Source organism: Lissotriton vulgaris, chromosome 8 (assembly GCF_964263255.1).
Source record: "Lissotriton vulgaris chromosome 8, aLisVul1.2, whole genome shotgun sequence".
Lineage (NCBI taxonomy): Eukaryota > Metazoa > Chordata > Amphibia > Caudata > Salamandridae > Lissotriton > Lissotriton vulgaris.
The window spans coordinates 1,247,740,232-1,247,764,074 of NC_141696.1; the positions used below are offsets into that span (position 1 = coordinate 1,247,740,232).

General features: G+C 44.5%; 1 protein-coding gene across 1 annotated transcript in view; it reads left to right on the forward strand.

Annotated features, from left to right (window-relative positions):
• FLT1 (fms related receptor tyrosine kinase 1) overlaps nucleotides 1–23,843 on the forward strand; it is a 451,054-nt gene that overhangs the window by 298,474 nt on the left and 128,737 nt on the right. The window contains exons 18-20 of the mRNA XM_086935163.1: nucleotides 2,415–2,519; nucleotides 5,138–5,251; nucleotides 7,158–7,246. Of these exons, the coding sequence (XP_086791289.1) occupies nucleotides 2,415–2,519; nucleotides 5,138–5,251; nucleotides 7,158–7,246 (308 nt within the window). The remainder of the gene's footprint in view (nucleotides 1–2,414; nucleotides 2,520–5,137; nucleotides 5,252–7,157; nucleotides 7,247–23,843) is intronic.

Below are 23,843 nucleotides of genomic sequence, written 5' to 3' on the forward strand. Positions count from 1 at the left end.
GGAGGTTAATTTTCCACGCTCGCGATCGCCAACTTGATGTTGCAGATCGTGAACGAGGAAAAAGTCTCGCTGGGGTGTCATTTTGCTCGCTCGCGGTCGCCAACTTGACGTTGAAGACCGCGAGCAAGCAAAAAATGCCTGCTACGCGTGTTCGTACTGTGCTACGTGCAATTCGCGTAGTGCGAAGAAGCACAAACTTCGCAAACTACTCGAGCGTAGCGTAGTTGTCCGCCCAGGGCTAATTAGTATAAGTAGTTAAGACTGGCAAACTCTTTGCACTTTTACTAATAGGGAGTTTAACATGTTTTGGGCAAATTTACAAAGGCATATAAGTGCATGTAAAATAGTACTCCCGTAGAACTACTTTCCACACTCATAAATGCTCTTGTGAATCAGCTCCCTTGTGTGAAGAACTGTATACTTCTCAACTATTTTTACCAGTACCAAACATCTGCCTGAGCACAATAATTAGCCTTTGTTATATTTGTATATTTTTTAATCTCACATACTACTCACTGGTGTCCCATAGAGAATCATTTAATATGGTTTCTTAAAGGCCAAACAAAATAACTTAAATGCTGTCAACATTAGTGACCAGCATTTGGAAGAGATTGGGTGCATCCAAAATGTTGTGCCAACCAAGAACATTTCGTGGTTGACTAACAAAGAATGGTTTTACACATGTAAACCATGGCAAGCCTAATGTATCGCAGTGCATGTGTGTAGTCTATGATTTTGTGGATGTCCACATTTATCCTTTTGTAAAATATTTGTAATGTATTCATGTCATTCTGTATGCATCTGCATGATAGACATATACAGTCCTGACTTACACCTACTTAGCTAATGGTAATTTGCATAATATATTCAATGTAGAAAAATTGTAGATCCATCTTCCTTATCTTTACTGTTTTATTTCTCCTATACTGAAATAGCTTTATTTTCATATGGATCCCTTCCCTATCTGCCTCTTGTAAAAGGAATACAGATTGAGGCACCTTGCCACACTTTCAGAAGCACTTTCACTTATTTGTTGATCCAGAGTTTGATGAGCCATCATAATCTTTCAGTCTCATTTAGAGATGACCGCTGGCCCAATGGTCATATCTGTACCTTGAAGGGAACTGCCATCATGGCACTTTCCTTCAAAGTACAAAAAGTTTGGTGAACGTTCGCCGTTGGTTTTGACAGTCATCGACCAAACGTTTTTCTCAAAAACAAACTCCCAAAGCCTTTACTTGTTTTTGAAAAACATAAAGCGAATGACCCCCACATGCAATGAGTTTTTTCCCAGGAGTCATTTTTTTCTGTCTTTCGCCACTAGGTTTTGCATGGAGGCAACAGGTAGGAAAAACAGGGCATTGCACCATCTATCAAAAATAGAGTGGGCGGTGGCCTGCTCTTCTTCCGGTGACTTTTGCTCGGTCAGGGCTTTAGAGAAAGCTAGGGGTTTCTCCGTCTCTAAATGAGGCAGGCAGAACAAGACCTTGGCAGTCAGGGTACATCATCCCGTTTGTGATGGGGTACCTTGCGGGATAAACTCTAAATTAGTCTGTTATCTTTTTTAGATGCAAGTTAATGCGAGAATGTATTTCTAAACCTTTGAAAATGGTTACAAAGTTACTCCTTTCTTCGTTTTCATCCTTTTTTCTTTGCAAAATGTATCCAATCAAAACTACTGAAACAACATGTTAGTTGAGCAATTTTGCAAAATGAACTCCAATCCACTGGCTGACTAAAAAAAGAGCGCAGTTTGACATCTTTGCATATTGACAAACAATCTCACCGTCCCTTTCAAATGATACATGTGTTGACTGTGCGCATGCGTTGCATGCAGAGGCCTTATAAGTGTCTCCTTCAGGCATATCATTAAACACCTGTTGTTCTCTATTTTCTACCGTGCGTCGAGCACACCTGGAAAAAGCACAAAAACAGTGTGCGTGTGGCTGCGTGCGGCTCGCAGGTCAGTCTGGGCCCAGCGAGTTTGATGGTTCAAATGTAATGCCCTTGGTTCAATCCCACAGCAAAAGTGGAATGCGCGCTTTCCTGACAGTCACTATCTAAATATGTCAGCTCGCGGGCTCTTCCGTGTCAGCTCAGGAAAGGATCCTCCCTAAATTCACGTTTCACATTCCAATTTTATCACCCCTGGGCTTGTACAACAAACGAAAATTAATTGTTTCTTTCACTGATGAGGTCAAACGTAAATCGTAAGTGTAGCTTTATTAATTGTGCCCTATGACGAGTCTGGAAATGGCGGGCCGACCTCGCGGGGCACGTCATTCTTCATGGAGGGGATGGGGGAGGGGACAGCGGCACGTACACCAGCGAGCTTTTGTGTATTTTGCGCAATTATCACATGCGTAATTGGTTTAAGAGTAATAACGTGTATTCATTATTTATTGTCTCTGCAGGAAAGTCACTAGGAAGGGGTGCCTTCGGGAAAGTTGTGGAGGCCTCCGCGTTTGGAATTAAGAATTCACCAACTTGTAAGACAGTCGCTGTTAAAATGTTAAAAGGTATGTCAGCTGAGGGGGCTGTCAATTCAAGCTGGCTACCGTGGCCACTTGCCTCAAGCGTCACGGAGAGTTGTTTTAATCCACGCTTATTTTCTACGAGTGTCAATTTTCATTCAGCAAAAGCAGAGGATTTCAACAAGGGTGGTGGGGTGCTGAGTGAATGCGGGAGGGGCGCCAGGCTCTGACACCGACACACATCGTGCTTAAACTGTGTGTTGTATTAATGTCTGTGGCAGTGAACCACTCTGCAAAGAAACATCACTCAGTATATCATACCTGGCACCCGCCCGCGTTTGCCGGGTGTGACCCGCCATTTTTCTGGTTCATTTCCCATTCACCTAATTAATTTTTTTTGTAATCGGGAAAAGTGGGGAAGGAGGGCGGGGTGGTGGGAAATCATTATAATGTTTGAAGAGCGCCAATCTAAAGTGTTTGGAAGCAGTTTAGGTACCCTGTATGACTGCACAAAATAAATACATGGACACATTCTTTGATTGAAATAGAAAATGCCATTGAGATTTGTGATAAAGGATGCTTTAGTAAGTGAGGGAGTAGGTAGATAAGTGAATTAAATGTTCATTACTAATATCTATGTTGAAGCTACGGGTCAACATTTGAAATAAGGGCTGTGTTGACAGGCCTTTTAATCATCCATGACAGAAAAGAGGATGACAAGACAGATGAAATGACAGTTGTGTAAAGATACATGATGGGTGGATAGCTAGATAAGCAATTTAAATAGATAAAAGTGGTGTCCATTTATGGGAAACAGAAAAATGAGATTTTTCGTGGTACATTTACGTATTCTCATTTATATGTTTTACACTGTTTATGTATTTTTATGAACCTAATATAATTACTCTCTTGGCCTGCGACAGGAGAGCTAAAAGTAAAACCCTCTTCGGAATAAATGACTGTTTCTCAGTTGGCCATAAATGTAAGAATCATCACTTATTTCACAACTGACATTCTTGTCAGTTCGTTTGGTTGTTTATCACTCCTTGATATGCAGCTTCATCGAATATGTGAGTACAATGGTAAGTGTACTATCCCAAAAGCCCAAAAGTTAACTTTACCCTAACCTTTATGCCAAATCAGTGAAGTCAATGGAATCAGTGAAGTTAATGGGTAAAGGCCCTATCTTGTCAATATTTTCAAAACAACCGAACCATCCACACCAGCTATAATTGCATCATTCACAATCCCTCTAGATCCCCACAATCAATTATGTAAAGCAACACAGGTGGAAAACCAATGTGTAAAAAGCAACATAATTTTTAATAAAAATACATTTGATATACACAAAATTAAAAACGATTCATGTGAGTAAATTCATAACATATCCATGGCCAAAAGCAATTCTAAATGTCAATTGAAAAACAGTTAAAAACGAGAGAACAACAAAAAAAAGTGTGTAATCATAAAAACATCATACATGCGTTACTCCATATTGAATTTATAACAATATATTTTGGGTGTCCTTAAATCAATTTGTCTATTGAACACTCAGGTAATTCGTTGGATGTAACCTCAATCAGTGCTTCGACGCGTTTCGATGGCTTTTGTATTGTTCTAGGCCACCTTCTTCAGGAATAGCAACCCCACAATTATCTTCTTGATAACTCTGGGGCAGTTCAGACTGGATTATGCTCAACTTTAAGGAATCTTTCCTGGGCCTCCTAATGCTCCAGTTCTTCCTAATGCTATGGTAGTCACAAGAGGGGTTACTTTTCTCCCCGTAATAATTATTGGTTAAAAGATTTTATCCAGACGGAAGATCAGTGTCTTGTCGTCAACCAATGTTTTAAATGATTTGGTAAACCAAACTTGGTTGCTTTTTACTGGTTTACACGTTGCAGTAATCCAGTCTGTATCCTTGGTACGCCACAGTTATTAAAAGTGGTCAGAGGGGTCAACCTTTTGCCGGCGAAATTACAGCCTCTTCATAACCGATTTTCCCAGTCCCTGTGAATGAGGGCCAGGAAGTTATGTCTTGCTATTTGCTATTAGTTTTTGCACTTGTATTTTCTCTTCTCTAGACTAGGTTATTAAGCTTGCAGGAACTCAACACAAGGTTGAAGGTACCCAATAATTGTGGAGGGGAGCACCTGCATAAGACATTGATCAGGTGCAGCTACAAGTATGAGGTCCCGATACTACAATAGCTTCTTTTTCACATGACTGGAATATTGGAAACTCAGTGGTCATTCAGTAACAGGAGTCCTCACAACTATTATAGCCATTGTGGAGGTACTTATTTAGTGCCACAACCCAGGGGTGTGTAGGTGCCCTTATCTCTCTCACTCCTTCTCTCTTTCTCTCTCTCTCACTATGCCACCCACCTACCTAGCCTGTTAAAGCAAATTTCCTCCACATTCTGCCATATCCCACCTACCCCTTCTTCACACAATATAATGCCCACCAGTGCTTCATTGCACTGAAGACGGGTTAGAGCTACACAACACAAACACACACATTGGCTTAGGAAGAAGGATTGGGCGATGTTTTCTCAGTAGGTGTTTATTTTGAGTTACTAAAAACTGGCCAGAAGTGGTGACAGAGATCCCGCTGCTAGAAAGGGCCAGCTTCATGTCTCGCTCAATGTTCTTTGTTCACAGAGGGAGCGACGGCCAGCGAGCACAAGGCTTTGATGACAGAGCTGAAAATCCTGATTCACATTGGCCATCACCTCAATGTCGTGAATCTGCTTGGTGCCTGCACGAGGCAAGGAGGTAAAGCACCATCAGCATGGCGGCCGTCCGCAGCCATTTTATGTTTTCTACAGCAAAGAAAGTAGACCCAATAACCTTTACTGTTATAAATTACGTGGCGACATTAAATCATCTGCCCTGGAAAAAGTTCCAGTTGATTTCATCTCCCCCTAAAACTTGTTTGACAAAAAATATATTGCTTATGTTATGATGTGAGTCACAGTTTGTGTTTTTTACTGCGAGTAAATGGCAGGTGTGACCAACACATTGAGACTCAGGGGTAACTTACACCTACATCTGAAGTAAGCCACACTTAGGTCATGATTACGTGTTGGTTGTTTTCTGACCCGTGCATAAACAGGGATTGGAATTACAAATTGGTAGCTATTTAACCCATCCAATAATCAGATGGGTTAAATACTGCAACTTTTGTTACATTTTGACAGGTCAAACCTGATAACATTTAACGGGGGGGAAAAGCATACAGTATTACTGTATCATGCGGATTTTGATGTGTTAAACACCAAATACGTCTGTTATTCCCCACCAAGTGGTAATAGGTGTTATTTATCACACCCAATAAATAAAGTACCCAGTAGTATCAATATTTATCAGATGCAATAAATAGCATCTAAACTCATAATCAGGGTTTAATACATGAAAAAGCTTGGCAAATATGCCTAATGATGTCCCAATTGTCAGTTTAGTATTTCCTTGTTTGTTTTGCTGAGTGTATGTACTCCAAACGTCAGAAATCCATATGCTTCAACTAGATCCATTGGAAACCATGCACAATGGGTCAAATTGAAGCTCTACTTGAGTGAAGATTCATAGTTTTATTACATGCATTACTTAAATGCTTTTAATAGAGCAATGAACAACGCCTAATGCATTGTGATCTTGTAAGTGAGAGAAGATCACCATTAAAGCATCCTCGCCAGGGATCTGTCTAGTTGAATTCTCCGCATCCTCCCTCTCTTTCTTTTTACAGCTCGGTACAGACCCCTTAGTAAAGACTTCAAAACCAGAATATCATCCATATCTAGGACCTCCTTCAGTGCATGTCTTTGCTCTGCTTAGCGGCACTGCAAAGTTGCTTCACTTCTCCTCACTTCACGGCATATTCTACTCTGCCTGGTGTGCCACAGCCAGCTACTTTTTCAGGCAAGCATCCTTGGGAGATATTTACAACAAAATGACAGAACGTGGAACTGCGCCAAATTTGGCAGTGCCACGCTCTGACATTTTTAAAAGGAGCTGTGTCATTAGGAAAGTGCCAGGGTGCGCCATATTTACTACTATACAGTGCATCCTTGTGTTTTCCCGAGCACTGGTACTAAAATTATCTACCTAGCACCAACGCCATAGTGCAAGAGGGCCTGCGTTGCAGGGAATTATTACATAAACAATCCATAAAGGCTATTTGTTACTTCTATGTGTGCTGCAGCCACAAAAAGTTCTTAACACCACTTTGTAAATATTATATTTATACAGCCACCGGAGCATTTAAAAAAGGTGATGCTCCGGTGGTCAAAGAACATGCCATGTCACTTTCACTATTTCTCAACTTTTGTTGACCTACCTCCCTGCTTGTGAAGGGTAATGGAAGGAAAAGGCAGATGTTTGTCCTAGGTGTTTGTTCTTCTACCTATGCTTTGATATGGTTAGATGACGCTATGTTCATTGGACTGCTGGGGTCTGTCTCTATTAGGGCTGCTCACAGTCGGGCAGCTCTGTGCATGGCAGGTGGTATAGCTGCCACGCAGGCAAGGAAAATGTTGAACTATGTGAGATAGCTGACTTTTGTTGAGTTCACTTTTGTTATTTTTTTGTTGTTATTTTTTTAAAGCTGGAAGGGGCTGTGGCAACACACTAAAACCTAAATTTCATCGCCAACTCTTAAAATATGTTTCTTTTCATTACACAGGCCCCCTAATGGTTATTGTTGAATACTGCAAGTATGGGAATCTGTCTGCCTACCTCAAAAGCAAAAGGGATTTCTTTTTCTTCAGTAAGGTAAGGGAAAGTTCAGACCCACCAATTTCAGCCTTAAGAACTCTCTGTGGAAGCTGGATTAGGGCCACTTTGTTTTAGAAAAGCAACGATTCATGTGCCACCTATCCTTCAATAAATCACAAACAAACCAATTTCTGTGGAAACTTCTTTAAATGAGCACATAACACATTAATTAAAAGTGCACTGCTTCAAACACAAGATCAAACAAGCATTTACAATGCAATAGGTTTCGGGTTAATTAAGTTTGAGCTATTGGCATTGCTAAATATTTCAACACCAACTGCAACAAAAGTCTATAAATTGTAGGCCAAAAAAAGTGTATTTTTTTTGTAGCAATGGTGGCATGCTGCGCTTTAGATGAATATTTTTAAAAGTAAAGTGCGCCATACTGCGATTGCTACAATAGTTAATTGTGGTTGCGTTAACAAATGATGTGTGCACTGATGGCTGGTGGTGTGTGTGCCTGTAGAAATTGTGCACTGATGGCTGGTGGTGTGTGTGCCTGGTGGAAGTGTGCACCAATGGCTGGTGGTGTGTGTGCCTAGTGGGAGCGTGCACTGACGGCTGGTGGTGTGTGTGCCTGGTGAAAGCGTGCACTGACAGCTGGTGGTGTGTGTGCCTTGTGAAAGTGTGCACTGGCGGGTGGTGGTGTGTGGTGTGTGTGCCTGGTGAAAGCGTGCACTGACGGCTGGTGGTGTGTGCCTGGTGGAAGCGTGCACTGACGGCTGGTGGTGTTTGTGCCCGGTGAAAGCGTGCAATGACAACTGGTGGTGTGTATGTCTGGTGTAAGTGTGCAGTGACGGATAGAGTTGTGTGCCTTGTGAAAGTGTGCACTGACGGCTGGAGGAGGGTGCCTGCTGAAAACGTGCACCGCCTACAGCACCACTCAACCCCCAACGCCTACATCACCACTCAATCCCCACTGTGTACAGCACCGCTCAACTCCCAACGCCTACAGCACCGCTAAACCCCCAACGCCTACAGCACCACTCAATCCCCAGCGCGTACAGCACCACGCAATCGCCACCGCGTACAGCACCACTCAACCCGCAACGCCTACATCACCAGTCAACCCACAACGCCTACATCACCACTGAATCCCCACCGCGTACAGCACCACTCAACCCGCAACACCTACATCACCACTCAACCCGCAACGCCTACATCACCACTAAACCCACAACACCTACATCACCACTCACCTGCAACGCCTACAACACCACTCAATCCCCACCGAGTGCAGCACCACTCAACCCTCAACGCCTACATCACCACTCAATCCCCACCGCGCACAGGACCACTCAACCCGCAACGCCTACATCACCACTCAACCTGCAACCCCTACAGCACCACTCAATCCCCACTCAAATGCTTGTTTGGTAGTTCTGCAAGTCTAACTGCAGAAGCCAAACTTCAAGTCCCAGAAAAAACGAGTGCGCCCCTTCCAACTGCCCTGAGTCACGTGCACATCTGGGCTGCGGGCAGGGTGTTGCGTGACCCGGGTCTGTGAAACTCCTTGCGTGCCAGCGCACGGAGAGCTGCTGTGGTGCGGAGCGGGTTAAAGTGTGACCCAGCGAGGGGAGGTGGCCTTGTAGCTCTTTTCGTACGTGTGTGTGTGTGTTGGAAAAGAGAAGCGTGCATGTGAGCATGAAAGTATGGGTGTGTTCCGGAGACAGAGTGATACTGTGCAGAGCAGGGCTGGGGGTCGCGGGTCCATGACCTCAGGCTTCTGCGTGCTCTGGAGGCAGCTGTGTGCTGGGAAACAAAATCGTGGTACATGAGCCTCTCACGACAGCTGGGGAGCGCACCCAGTGCGAGCAGACCAGAGGGTGACCGAACAGGGGATCTCTGGGGATGGGACGGCAGCGGGCCAAGAGTTCATCCCGGAAGTGAGCCCGTCTCCTGCCTGCTCTCGAGTACACTAGAGGAAATGAGAGCTTTGAGCTGGCCATTCGTGAGGCTCCGTGGGGCGAGACTTGCGCCCGATGAGTGAGAGTGGAGGTAAGTTGGGCTATATTGGCGTCACGTCCATAAGGATATATGTGTTGGGCAAAAAAATGCTGTCTGTAAATGAGCCAGTATGGTCGTGTCTGTGTAATACGGGGAAAGTGGCTATGTACGTGCAAACATCTGACTTTTAGTCTCTGCTTTGTTAGATATGGTGTGATGTTGTGCCTTTAAAACACACTTGCGTCTGTAAGCCACAGTATAATTGTGTGAGTTTTTGAAAGGCATCTCACTGCTGTGTCTGTAAAGCAGTTTGTGATTGTGTGATAACATATCAGAGAATTTTGTGTCTATAACACATTGCAAAATTGTGTGTCTCTAACGCATAGCATGACTGTGTTTTTAACTCATAAAAAGGTTGTGTGTCTGTACAGCCTAGTGCGGTTTTGCATTGGTAAAGTAGTGACTGTGTGTTTGGAAAGGAAAAACACTACTTCTCACAGCTAGAGATGTATTCTTTATTTATTTATTTTTTATTTAAAAAGTTTTATATAGCGCTAGCTTAACCCGTAGGTATCAGAGCGCTTTACATACACACAGGAAAACAGCAGAAGGGCATTAAATCATCTAGTTGACCGGCATTAAGAAAGCAAACCAAAGAAACAAAAATACAGCAAGGGAGATAAATATGTAGTGCAGCAGAGGGGGTAGAGAGTAATAAAAAGAAAAAGGTGAGAATGACATAGTCCGGTCACCCACTATTAACCTCAGTTGCCTTGTGCACTCATAGGTATAATGTTTTTTTATTGTAGATCATGGTGTTATTGTGCGATTGTTTAGAGAAAGGGACACTATCATGAGATTGTGATGGGTAGGTAGAGCCCTCCTCCGAACCTGTAGCTGTCTCTATTTATAGTTCAAAGAATTGTGAATCTGCAGTGGAGATTCACAAAATAATGCCACAAAAAATAGGTTCAACCTGTTATTGAAAGAAAAAGCACTGATACATTCCTGATGCACACTGTAAAGGATGTTGTGAACGTGCTGCCTGTCTCTACCCCTGGTATGCCATATTGAAATGTCTTCACTCTGTCCCCTTAAGCCGTACTGCTTTCATAATGCCTTTTCACTGCTAGATGCACTGATGCAATATCCCTGACATCATGGCCGGGAGGTTCTCCTCGTGAAAGCAGGGGTTGCCTCCAGAGCAGTGCTATTGTAAAAAAAAACAAGCAGAAGTGAAAACGATCGCTTTTGCGATCAATTGGATCAACAAAAAAAAACCCCCGCGAGAGGGGCTCGCGCCACTGCGAAGCATATGTCTTCAATTATTGCACCCGTGTCTGGGCACCATAATTGAAGACATATGGCCTTTGGTGTGCGTAACAGACACCAATAGGCCATGGGCGGAGCTAGGCGACCGCCCATGGTCTATTGCGTGTTCTGTTAAAACACTACACGCACGCAAAGCCCAATGAAAATGGACCATAGAAAATGAACACGCACGAGCGCTGTCATTTTCTAGGTCCACTTTCAAAACCCAGAGAAAAGGACTCTGGCTGCGCGAACACTGCTGCGCAGTGTATGCTAGGCCGAGACCTAAAAAACAGGTTGTAATCTGTAGCACAAATGTCAAGTCAAGTCAAGTCAGAGAATTTATATAGCGCACTACATACCCAGAGGGTCTCAAGGCGCTTAGAAAGGGGAGGAGGATTACTTGTCAAATATCCACGTTTTAAGTTGCTTTCTGAATGCTAGGTGGTTCTGGGTAAGGCGAAGGTAAGCGGGGAGTGAGTTCCATGTTTTAGCAGCCAGGTATGAGAAGGATCTGCCTCCCATGGTGGTCTTGTTGATGCGAGGTACAGTGGCGAGGGCTTGGCTGGAAGAACGTAGTTGGCGGGAGGGGGTGTAGAAGGACAGTCGTGAGTTGAGGCATTCTGGTCCGATGTCGTAGAGTGATTTGTGTGCGTGGGTTAGCAGTCGGAAAGCGATCTTCTTATTGACGGGTAGCCAGTGGAGGTCTTTAAGGTGACCAGAGATGTGTTCGTTGCGTGGGATGTCTAATATGATCCTGGCTGAGGCGTTTTGGATTCGTTGAAGTTTCTTCTGGAGTTTAGCGGTAGTACCTGCGTAGAGAGTGTTTCCGTAGTCCAGTCGGCTCGTGACCAGAGCATGGGTGACTGTTTTCCTTGTTTCGGTGGGGATCCAGCGAAATGTTTTTTTGAGCATGCGAAGAATGTTGAAGCAGGATGAGGATACGGCGCTGACTTGTCTGTTCATTGAGAGTGAGGAATCCAGGATGACGCCTAGGTTCCGTGCGTGGTCTGTCGGGATGGGTGCTTTTCCAAGGGCTTCCGGCCACCAAGAGTCGTCCCATGCAGAGGGGGATGTACCTAAGATGAGGACTTCTGTTTTGTCTGAGTTCAGTTTCAGACGGCTTTGTTTCCGCCATTCGGCAACTTCTATCATTCCTTCGTGTAGGTTAGTTTTGGCGGTGCTGGGGTCATTGGTGAGAGAAAGGATTAGTTGAGTGTCATCCGCGTAAGAGATGATGTTGAGGTTGTGTTGGCGGGCGATGGCTACGAGGGGGCTCATGTATACGTTGAAGAGGGTGGGGCTGAGTGAGGATCCTTGTGGTACGCCACAGATGACTTCAGTGGCCTCGGACTTGAATGGTGGGAGGCGGACTCTCTGGGTTCTTCCGGTGAGGAACGAGGTGATCCATTCAAGTGCTTTTCCTTGTATTCCGATGTTATTGAGGCGTTGTAAAAGGGTGCTGTGGCAGACTGTGTCGAATGCTGCAGAGAGGTCGAGGAGGATGAGGGCGACTGTGTCTCCATTGTCCAGTAGAGTTCGAATGTCGTCTGTTGCTGCGATGAGGGCGGTCTCAGTGCTGTGTTTTGCTCGGAAGCCAGATTGTGAGGAGTCGAGGGATTTGTTGGCTTCGAGGAAAGCGGCGAGCTGGTTGTTGACAGCTTTCTCGATGACTTTGGCCGGGAATGGAAGGAGCGAAATGGGGCGGTAATTTTTGAGTTCGGTGGGGTCCGCTGTGGGTTTTTTCAGAAGGGCGGTGAGTTCAGCGTGTTTCCAGTCTTCCGGGAAGGTGGCGGAGTTGAAGGAGCAGTTGATGACGTCTCAGAGGTGCGGTGCTATGACGGAGTCTGCTTTGTTGAAGATGAGGTGAGGACATGGGTCTGTGGGGGATCCTGAGTGGATGGAATTCATCAGGCGGATTGTGTCCTCAGTGGAGATTGGGTTCCAGTCGTTAAGGGTGTTCACGGGGGGAGAATGTTCAGCAAATGGTAGGGTGGGTTGGACTCCGGGTTGGTTGTCAAAGCTGTTGTGGATGTCTGCAATCTTGTTGTGGAAGAATGAGGCTAGGGAGTCGCAGAGGGCTTGAGAGGGGGTGATGTCGTTGGAGTTGGCCGAGGGATTGGAAAATTCCTTGACGATGTTGAAAAGTTCCTTGCTGTTGTGGGCGTTGTTGTCAAGTCGATCCTTGAATGCTGTTTTCTTGGCCTTTCGGATTAGTTGGTGGTGAGTGCGGGTGGCGTTTTTGAAGGCGTCTTTGGTGCTAGTGGTTCGGTCTTTTTTCCAGGCCTTTTCAAGGGAGCGGCAGAGTTTCTTGGACTTCTTAAGATCATCGTTGAACCATGAGGCCTTCTTGCTGCCAGGTTTGCTTTGACGTTTTTTCAGTGGTGCTAAGGTGTCGGCGGTGTTGGATAACCATAGGGTGAGGTTGGCGGCGGCTTGGTTTGGGTTAGAAGAGTGGGCTGGGGTGTTTAGAAGGAGCGATGCGGAGATCTGGTCCGTAGTGATTTTGTTCCAGTTTCTTTGCAGAGTTGGTTGGAGGTGGTTGGTGGGTTTTGGTTTGTTGTAGGTGAAGTGGACGCAGCTGTGGTCAGTCCAGAGGAGATCCGTAGTGTGGCTGAAGGAGACATGATTGCTGGAGGTGAAGATGGGGTCGAGTGTGTGACCTGCGATGTGGGTGGGGGAAGTGACCAGTTGTTTAAGTCCGAGGTTGGCGAGGTTGTCTAAGAGGGTGGTGGTGTTGCGGTCGTTGATCTTTTCAAGGTGAAAGTTGAGGTCTCCCAGAAGGATGTAGTCTTTGGAGGGGAGCGCGTGTGGGGTGATGAAGTCCGTGATGTCTTCACTGAATTTTGCGCGGGGTCCTGGTGGTCTGTAGAGGAGGGTGCCTCTGAGTGTGGTCTTGGGGTCGATGTGGATCTGGAAGTGAAGGTGTTCGGAGTTAGCGAGGTTGGCGTCAGAGCTGGTTGAGATGCGGATTGATTTCTTATGGACGATAGCGATTCCTCCTCCTGTGTGGCCGGTGCGGTCCTTGCGTGTGATCTTATAGTCTTCAGGGATGGCAATGGTGATGTCTGGGGCGGAGGAAGCGTTCATCCATGTTTCTGTTAGGAAGGCGACGTCTGGAGAGATGGTGTCTAGTAGATTCCATAGGTCAATGGCGTGTCTGTGGACCGATCGAGTGTTGAGAAGGATGCACTGTAGGTGGTTGGGGTCGGGAATCTGTGTTGTGGTTGTAGCGGAGATGGTGTCGGTGCCAATGAATTTGCAGGAGTAGCAAGAGAAAGGTCCATGGGTGTGTCCAGGGGCGGCCATTCCAGACATGGCTCAACATTCAAGATTTTAAAAATCGACTTTTTCATTTCAGACGTAGATAATAATATTAATAATAATAATAAAGTCGTTTGTAGAGCGCCTGGTGACGCCATCTCGGCGTGTCCCCGCGCTGTGGAGAGAGAATAGCAAGCAACATAGGCACCCACCCAATCTGCTCTCTCAGTAATTAACTCGCCAAAGGTAGGGAACGCAAACCCTTCTGGGCCCTCAGGTTTTTTTTTTTACTTGGCTTTGGTGTTTCAGTTGTATTTGAGGCATTTTGTGGTGGCAGCGCACACCATTTGTTTTGCAGGTCGAGTGTTCCACAGCTCACCCAACATACCTTAAAATCCTAACCCTTTTAAACGACCAGCCGTCATTACAGTGCTCCCAGCTGAGCAGTAGCATCATTTTAGTATACAGGTCTGTGTGACCTTGAACAACACCACAAACCCACACTTCCTAAGCGTGTATCCCCCAAAATATTTTAAAGGGGAAGTTTCGCCTAACACATTTCTCATGCAATGAATGGCGCACAATAGAATACGTGTATGTGTTCTGTTCTGCATGAGTGCACCACATCAAGTAACAAAGTATCACGTGGCTCTCTTCTGCTTGAAATGCACCAGAGAATAGCAATCGGGAAGATAGACAATGCCACGCGTTAGTTGGAAAAAAGTTATAGAAGTTAAATTGGAACAAAATAACAACTGATTTGGGGATTTTGATTTGTGGACTATTCGATGCTCGTGTAGAGTTGACCTCCCCTTTTTAGGTCTCGCTAGACCTATTGTTATCGAGTTCCTTGTCAAGCGACCTAGATCTGGCCACGAGCGCCGATTACACCTCGTGGACGCGCCCCCTGGCCCCGCCCCCCTAGCCGTGCACATCTTCTGTCCCGCAGGCAAACCAATCAATCAATCCAAGACAGTAAACTTAGCTTCCTTCGTTTGATCCTCACCACCTTCTTCCAATATGCTCGTATTTCCCCACACGCTGTGAAACACTTGCTGTGAAACACAGCATTCAGTTAGATAAGAGATGGCATGCTGTTCGCAGACGCGCGCGTGCGCACACACGCACGTACATTGCCCCACTCACCACATCGGCACACAGGCACATTGCCCCCCCCACTCACCACATCGGCACATTGCGCCCCCCCCCCCACTCACCACATCGGCAGGATGTCAGCGAGGAGACCCTCCGCAGGCTGCCGCAGAGTCTCTCAGCTCCCGTACCTCCACCTCAGGTCTTGCTGGGTGCTGCCGTCGGTCTTGCTGGGTGCTGCCGTCAGGTCCCGGTCAGAGGATGCTAGCTTTTTGCGGTTTCTGTTCCCTCCGGGGTGCCGGAGGCGGGAGACCCCAAAATGGCGGCTGTGTCATCGCGCTCTCCTGCCAGTGCCGCTCCCGCTGCTGCCCGCTAGGTCCGGGGCCCCCAAGGGACGGCCCAGCACCTCTGGGACCATCAGCAACAAGGTCCGGGGGCCCAGTCAGCTGTGGATGTCCCCGCCAGGTCTCCGTTCCCGCTGGCTGGGGCCCTGGCCGGAACCGGCTCTTCTGAGTTCCTAAATGGTGGCAAAATGTGATGTCAGTAGAGAGTTCCCTCCCCAGGGTCCGACCGCAAGGCCTCTCAGCCCCCACACTTCCCTCACATCTCCCACTCCGAGTCGCTGCTGATTCCCAGGTGGAGAGTGTAGGCTTGGCCGTGATGCTCGCTCAGTCACGGGCTCCTGCAGCTGCGGGCGCTAAAATGGTGGCTGCAGCCTCGTAGGCCTGAGCGTTCTCCTACCGGTTATTTCACCGCTGTCCACTAAATCCGAGGCCCCGCAGGGGGGCAGCCAAACACCTCGGAGTCATCGGAAATTAGGCCCGAGGGCCCAGTCAGGTGCACAGTATCACGGCCTGCTTGTAGTTTGCGCCTGGAGGGCCCGCACGGGTCTTGCACAGCGAAGTACCCAAATGGCGGACAGGCGGGATATCAGTTGAAAGGTCCCTCCTTCAGGACCGACTGCAAGTCTTGTTGATCCCCCTCCTACAGGTGGGCAGGGGATGTGCACGCGCTTTCCCTCGGCCATTTTACCTCATGGGCGCGCACGCCCAGCCCGGCGCCGTGCACATCCCCTATCCCACATTCAGGGCCATGACTCATAGCAGAGCTGTTTACAGGGTGTTCTGTGTGTACCCCGCGCTCGGGGAGTCCTGTATCGCAGCGCTCCATGCGGCGCTCAGCCCAGGGCACAAGGCACTACTCCAAGGCCTGCCTAGCTCTTCTGACTGCGGTGGTGCTGCGGCCCCTGGGGGAGCAGGAGAAGCGGATACAGCTAGAGGCGGTGAAGAGAGGCATCCTGGAGGGGCTGGGGCTGCACAGACCTCCGCCCACCCCCCAGAGGCTGGACAAGGAGGCGCTACAGAGAAAGAGACGAGAGTCCATCTCCAAAATGTAAGTCTGTCGATCTCTTTAACTTTTGTTGAATTCATGAGGATGATACATGTATATAGCTCAATACTGCAAACTGCATTGCCTCTTGGCGCTCACAGACTTTAAAGAATAACCGACTCCACAGCGTGGCTTATTATCGGGTGTCTGTCCGTGTGTTTCTATTCTAACCACTTCCGATTTTGTCCTGTGATGGAGATGATAAATCTCTTTGCTGACGCTCACATGAATAACAGAGGAAGCCGTGATTCAAATCCGCCTTCTATTCATACTGGTTTCAGTTCACTCCCAGGCTTTTCTTGTTATCACAGAGAAGCTTCAACACAGAATACCTGTAACAATAGGATACTAGTGAGGAATCTCAGCGGGGCGCACACTCCACGAAGAGATCTGTGCGAATCTGCAAGTTAAAGTTCTGCATACTACCTGAGCGGACTCAGCCTTTCATCATCCGGAGGTTCACACAATTAAGTTGGCAAATAAGGGCATTGTTGTCTTGTTACAACTGTGATTACTGATGTTAACTTGGCAAGAACAATTTTCGATTCTAACTTTTGAAATACCAGCCTCTTTCACCCTCTCAGATATTGTGTGTGTCTGTCTCTCTCTCTCTCTCCTGACTGGCATTCAGACTCCGAGTGTTTTGTTTTGAAAGCGTTTAAACATTGCAAATACTCCACCTTAGTGTTTTGGTTTAACTAGATAACAGTACAATAAAAGCCAAAATAATTTGATAATGGTGCATTTCTTAAACATTTGAAAAACGCTATGCATTCTGTCAAAATAAAACTCGTAAGTCAGAGTGACTCAGTGTCCTGTTGATGTATCATGTTAATTAGTCCTTTGTGCCTTTTGTTATTCACGATTCGCCTTTTGCACCTCTGCATTTAGCACTCTTGTTACCTTTCTTCTATTCGCTGGGAAAAGACACAGTGCACAGAGCAACAATGCGTTGGAATACTCGTAAAAGAAAGGTTTTCTTCCTACTTGCTTTTGTACTTGGTGTGCTTTTTATGAACATGGATAATTCAAAATCCCTTTGGAAGAAAATAGGTTGAGGCTTTAAGTAGTACTGCGCTATACCAACAGATGAGAAAAGATTTGTATCGGGCAAATAAAATAACAGATTCTCCTGCTGGTTCAGATCTTTTAGTCTACCAAGGTCCGCACACTTAACCCCTGTTCCAAAACTACTAGCAGACAATTATGCTCATGGCAGAGCAGCTAGCGGTCAAGGCAAATTGTGAATAGAATAACTGCGCATTGTTGCTACATTATACATACGACATCTGAGTTGAGTTATAACTTTTGATAACCTTGTTACTGTTGGTTATTTTGTTAATCTTATTTCAATGACTCAAGGCTGCTACATACACCGCGAACATTACTGACACTTAGTTATTTTCACACAAATGTCCACCCTCCCTCCATGTTGCCTGTCCATGTTGCCTCCCGCCCGCACACCCTCCCTCTTTATTGCCTCCCGCCCTCCCTCCCTCTGTGTTGCCACCCGCCCGCCCTCTGTGTTGACTCCTTCTTAAACAGTGTTGCCTCACACCCGCCCCGACACCCACCCACCCTCTGTGCTGCCTCTCACCCACCCACCCTCTGTGCTGCCTCTCGCCCACCCAGCCACCCTCCGTGTTGCCTCTTGCCCAATGTGTTGCCTCTCCCTCAATGTGTTGCCTATTGCCCACCCACCTAGTGTTGACTACCACCCACCCAATCTCCGTGTTACCTACGACCCACCCTCCGTGTTGCCTAGCGAACCCCCAACCACCGTCAGTGTTGCCTGCCGCCCGCCCACTCATTCTCCATGTTACCTCCCACCCTTCGTGTTGCCGATCGCCCACCCACCCTTCGTGGGGCTCACCGCTGGCCCACCCATCCTACATGTTGCCTAACCCTCCATGTTGCCTAACCCTCTGCGTTGCCTAACCCTCTGCGTTGCCTAACCCTCTGCGTTGCCTAACCCTCTGCGTTGCCTAACCCTCCGCGTTGCCTAACCCTCCGCGTTGCCTAACCCTCCGCGTTGCCTAACCCTCCGCGTTGCCTAACCCTCCGCGTTGCCTAACCCTCCGCGTTGCCTAACCCTCCGCGTTGCCTAACCCTCCGCGTTGCCTTACCCTCTGCGTTGCCTAACCCTCTGCGTTGCCTAACCCTCTGCGTTGCCTAACCCACCCTCTGCGTTGCCTAACCCTCTGCGTTGCCTAACCCTCTGCGTTGCCTAACCCTCTGCGTTGCCTAACCCTCTGTGTTGCCTAACCCCCGCGTTGCCTAACCCCCACGTTGCCTAACCCCCGCGTTGCCTAACCCCCCGTGTTGCCATACCCACCCTCTGTTTTGCAGCCCACCCACTGTCGCAATCCGTGTTGCATCCCGCCCACCATCCTTCTGTGTTACCTCCCAGTTGTCTAACCACCCACCCTCCATCACTGATGCCTATCTCTCACTGTTGGCTCCGACCCACCATCCCTCCCTGTTGCCTCCCATCCACCCTTGCTCCTTCCCTGTTGCCGAAATGTGTTTAGTTCCGAACGCCCTTCCTACATCCGTGTTGCCGTCGACTGCCCTCCCTCTGTATTGCATCCTGTCTACCCTCCCTCTGGGCTGCCTCTGCTCTCCTTCCGAGTTGCCTACTGACTGCTCTCCCTCACTCTGTGTTGCCTACCATCCACCTTCTGTGTTGCCTCCCACATGCCGTCCCTCCTTCTGTGTTGCATCCTGATCTATCGCCCTCACTCTATCGCCCTCACTCTATCTATCGCATCACCACAGCATCAATCTGTCCAACCTTTTAACAACAACTGGTTCAAATATGTTATCTCAATGTTTCAAGCTTTATTACAAATGAAACAAAAAGATGTTAATATTGCACTTCTGTTCTTTGATTTTCGTCACAATAAAATACAATGGACATAATCTTCACAAACGTTATTTACAAAAGTTTAAGCTATTGCCATTATAAATTACAATAACTTTTATTTAAGTATCAATTATTAAAGCCATTGTTATTTGTAATATCAATACATCTAAGTCACGTATATACAACACATATTGCATTACAAATGGTATAGGTGTCACATTTGCGAAAGATAAAACTATTGGCATTGTAAATGACAAAGCTATTAATTTGGCTATTTTCAAAACCAACACATAAATAAAAAATATTTGTCATTTACAATACCAATAGCTCAAACTTTCCTAATGCGAGACCTAATGCATTGCAAATGCTTGTTAGGAAATGTCGAGTCAACCGGGCAGAAATCAAAGATTGTATCATTTAAAAGACAATAATCTGTTGCGATGTAAATTACATCAGTGGCTGTAATTCAGCAGGCCCATGGCTTTATAGCCGAAGAACCAGATTGAAACAGACATCCAACCAAAAGCCTCCATGGGGATTCCATTGAAACAAGCATGACCTTTGTACTTTCCAGCGAGATTTTTTAAGACAATGGCAAATCCTTCGTATAATAAATTGTCATAAAAGTCAGGGACGCATGATGCCCTTGGATTGCCGTAGATTCAGCGTAAAGACCACGTGCATTCGAAGAAGATTCTGAATTTGTAATTTGTAGTCACAGCAGTGGTTTGAATGGTTGGACACCAACAAGCAATTGAAAGTGTGAGTGATGGAATGAGCTTAAGGACACATGGACGGGATAAAAACAAACAAATGAGGAACTCAAATACGTTCCGCGTCACATTCTGTTATGAGCGGTCTCTACTGTTTAACTGATCCTAACTACTCTCAATGAGCAAGCCAAGTTTTATATTCCTGCATATTTGTTACTTATGGTGGATCCGTTCTCATTATTGTATGCATTGCAATAGTGTTGTACATTATGGTATAATGTTTATTTTCGGTATCTATATTATTTGCCTTGTCTCGTGTTACATCTCCCCATGCAAAGCACCTGTGCTGGATAAAACTACAAAATAAATAAAAATAATACTAAATGCAGGCAGAGGGGTAGCTGAAGGCAATGTACTGAAAGGGAGTGAGGTATTTAATTGAGAATAAACAGGATGCGATGGAGGGACAGTAAGGCCACTTCAGAGTGCAAGAAATGCTGGGAAGATGAGGCACCTCCACAGGAAGCACAGTAATGAATCCAGGAGCAAAGAGAAATACGGAGCCAGAAATGGAAACATGTACTGACCATCCGAATCGGACAGCAGATCACACGACAGAAATAAAGCAATGAGCAAACAGCTGGAGAGAGTAGAAAAGAGATGCTTGTTTCCAGTCCAGGGAGGACACGACCTGGCAATTCGGGCTGCACTGATCCCATGAGGAGCAGGGTCAAGGCTGATTTGTATATTGCTGGGGCTAAATGGGTGACGCAGTGGGCCAAATAACTATGGATTAAAACCAGATATGTGACTGGGGATGAATGTTTGAAAAGTTTCAACACTCTGGCCATCACTTTATTTTGGATGTATGACATTGCAACGCATGCTTTTACCACGCATGCCTTTACAACGCGGTTTTAACAACGAAAACCTTTACAACGCATAGCACTTTGGGGTGCTGGATAGTGAATAGTTTAATTTACTATTCAAACTCCAGTCCCCGTGGACATTAGGGAAGGTGTTGGATAGTAAATTAAACTTATTCCCTATCCTAGAGCGCACCCCAGCGCAATGTGTTGTAATGGTTTGCGTTGTAAAAGTTGTGTGGTAAAGGCACTGCGTGGTAAAAGTTGCGTTGTAAAGGATGTTTCCCCTTTATTTTGTGATGTTGCTTCAGAATCAGACAGCAGATCACAAGACAGAAATGGATCACTGAAATATTATCGACGGACACATTATCAACTTACCAAAATATCGTTGACAAATTATCGACGACAAAAATATCGACTTACTATACCTATTACACAAACTACAAAAATATCGAGTAAAAAATATCGAGTACTAACTATATCGAATACATAAATATCGCTTAAAAAAATATCGACTACAATTATATCGTTGGACATGAAATTAGCCCTAACACTACAAAAATATCGACTACAAAAATATAGACTACCACAATATCGTTAAAAAAAAAATATCGAGTTCATGTTTGCACACTTTTCTTTCTAAAATACCATCTTTATCATCAATAAAAGTCATTTCTCACTAAAAAAAACGTTTCACATATAATACCTGTTTCTTACATAAAATTAATATCAAACCACATTTACTATACATTCTATTACATGCATTTTATCATTTTCTATTATTCTTTGCATTTAACTAACATTTTCATTACTTATTTTGACATATAAATATATTTCATTTAAACACAAACCTGCTTTAATGCGGGAACAACCACATACCACCATTCTCACATCAACAAACACTCCAATTAACTAAAAAAAATTCAAACTAGCCTATACTATGCTTCCTTACATCCTACAACCAATCAAATCAAAGCACACATAACACATATACTATAAAAGGGCTAAATGCATTCTACCATTTGTTGCTGCTACCTCTCTGGAAAGTAGATGCCAACACTTTGAAGATTTTGTTGCAGAATAAACATCTTTAAAGATCCAGCTTACTAGCTAATTAATCAAGTAAGTAACACAGCATTTTTGTAGAAAACTAAATTAGAAGTGCACTATTTTCCTTACATCTCTTAAGTCTTACACTTATTTTATTTTCATGTCTTCCTACTTTTCTGATAGAAACTACTCCAACACAATTCCTATTACATGGTCATATTTCTTCATGTGCAAAATCAGATAGTAAGTATATAATAATTCTCTGTTACACAGCAACTGCTTTTTTTAAACACTAATTTACAAAAGTATTTATTTTTCATTAACATTATATTTACAGATATACAGAAATTGTGCTATTTCTACAGCAAAAACGATAAAACTACCCTAATTACACATGTAAGTATAGATGTGTTTGTTATAAAACGGCAAATTTCATTAATGCACATTTTTAAACAACATATCTTGCTTTTTACATCTTCCCTATAGATCATTTGAAAGATCCAAGATCAACTATAGCAAAACACAAGAATACCCTTCAGAAAAATGTAAGTATAATTGTTATTTGCTAAAATGTGGGCACAAAAAACGCTAACTATATTCTTAACACCATGTTATTTATTTTGAATTGCCTCTACAGATATTCTGAAAACATCATACATCTATTCTACATATCATATGAAAACATCCTACACAAAATATACCAATATAGAAGAATAGCCTTGTAAAAAATGTAAGTATATTTATCATTTCTGTAAAACTGCCGAAAATAACACAGTCTATGTTCTTAACAACATCTTATCTATTTTATATTTCCTCTACAGATATTCTGAATACATCATACAGCTATTCTACCTACAACAAATAAAACGACATATGTAGAAGTTAGTATACGTTTAAATCTGTTACATTTCCAAACGGTTCAGTATTAAAATTATAATATTTTGCTTTTATTTCTTCTATCTACTCTACAGATCATACCTGTACGAAATTGATGAACTCCACCAATTACTACTATTCTACTATTTAAACAAGTAAGTATATGTAATGCTTACATCAAATGCACTAGTAGACAAAAATGACAACTGCTTTTGAGTAGGAAATACGTTTGTTATATATAAACATTAACGTTGTTTTTCTATATTTTCATACCAACAGCAAATAAAGACATACATACAAGACCATCATTCAAAAGACATTTCTGCTTCTGTGACTACTACTTTGATTAACTGTAAGTATAAATGCATCACTAATGATGTTAGCACCACATAAGTAAAAAAATGTGTACTGATTTTGTTTCTTTCTACTCTTTCCTAGAACAAGTAAATCAAAATGACTGAAGGTGCAGAATTTGTCATGTCTCAGAAAAATAAATTGCTATTATGCTACATGGGTTATGTGTATAATCAGGAGAGACAAAGTGGTAGAAAGGTTTTTTGGAAGTGTACAAAATACTACTCCAACAAATGTTATGGGAGGGCCACTACCGAGGAAACTAATGTGCTATTTACTAGAGAACATAATCATCCCCCAAATGTCACCGAAATTGAAATTAGAGATGCCTTAGAAAGTATTAAAAGTGCTAGCACACAAAGTGACAAACCCACCACCCAAATACTTAAAGAAGAGCTGGTAAAAATCCCTGCCCATGCTTCAGGGCAACTACCCTCTATTGACTCCCTGAAACGCACTATTGCACGCACCAAACGACTCACTAGCACAACCCAACCCAACCCAACTTGTTTTGAAGAAATTATTATTTCACCCGAAATGGCCATCACACACAATAAAGATAAATTTATTCTTTTTGATAATGAAAGCAGTACAAACAGAATAATTATGTTTGCAACTGCAAGTAATTTACGAAAAATCCAACAGTGTCCCCAATGGATGATGGATGGAACATTTAAACCCTGCCCAAAACCTTTTTACCAACTGTATTCCATCCACGGTTTATACCATCATTCTAACATACCTTTCATTTACTGTTTGCTACCCAACAAACAGCAAACAACCTACACCGAAATTTTAAATGTTCTCAAAACGGAAATCAATAATTATTTTCCCGAAAAAATAATTATTGATTTCGAATTAGC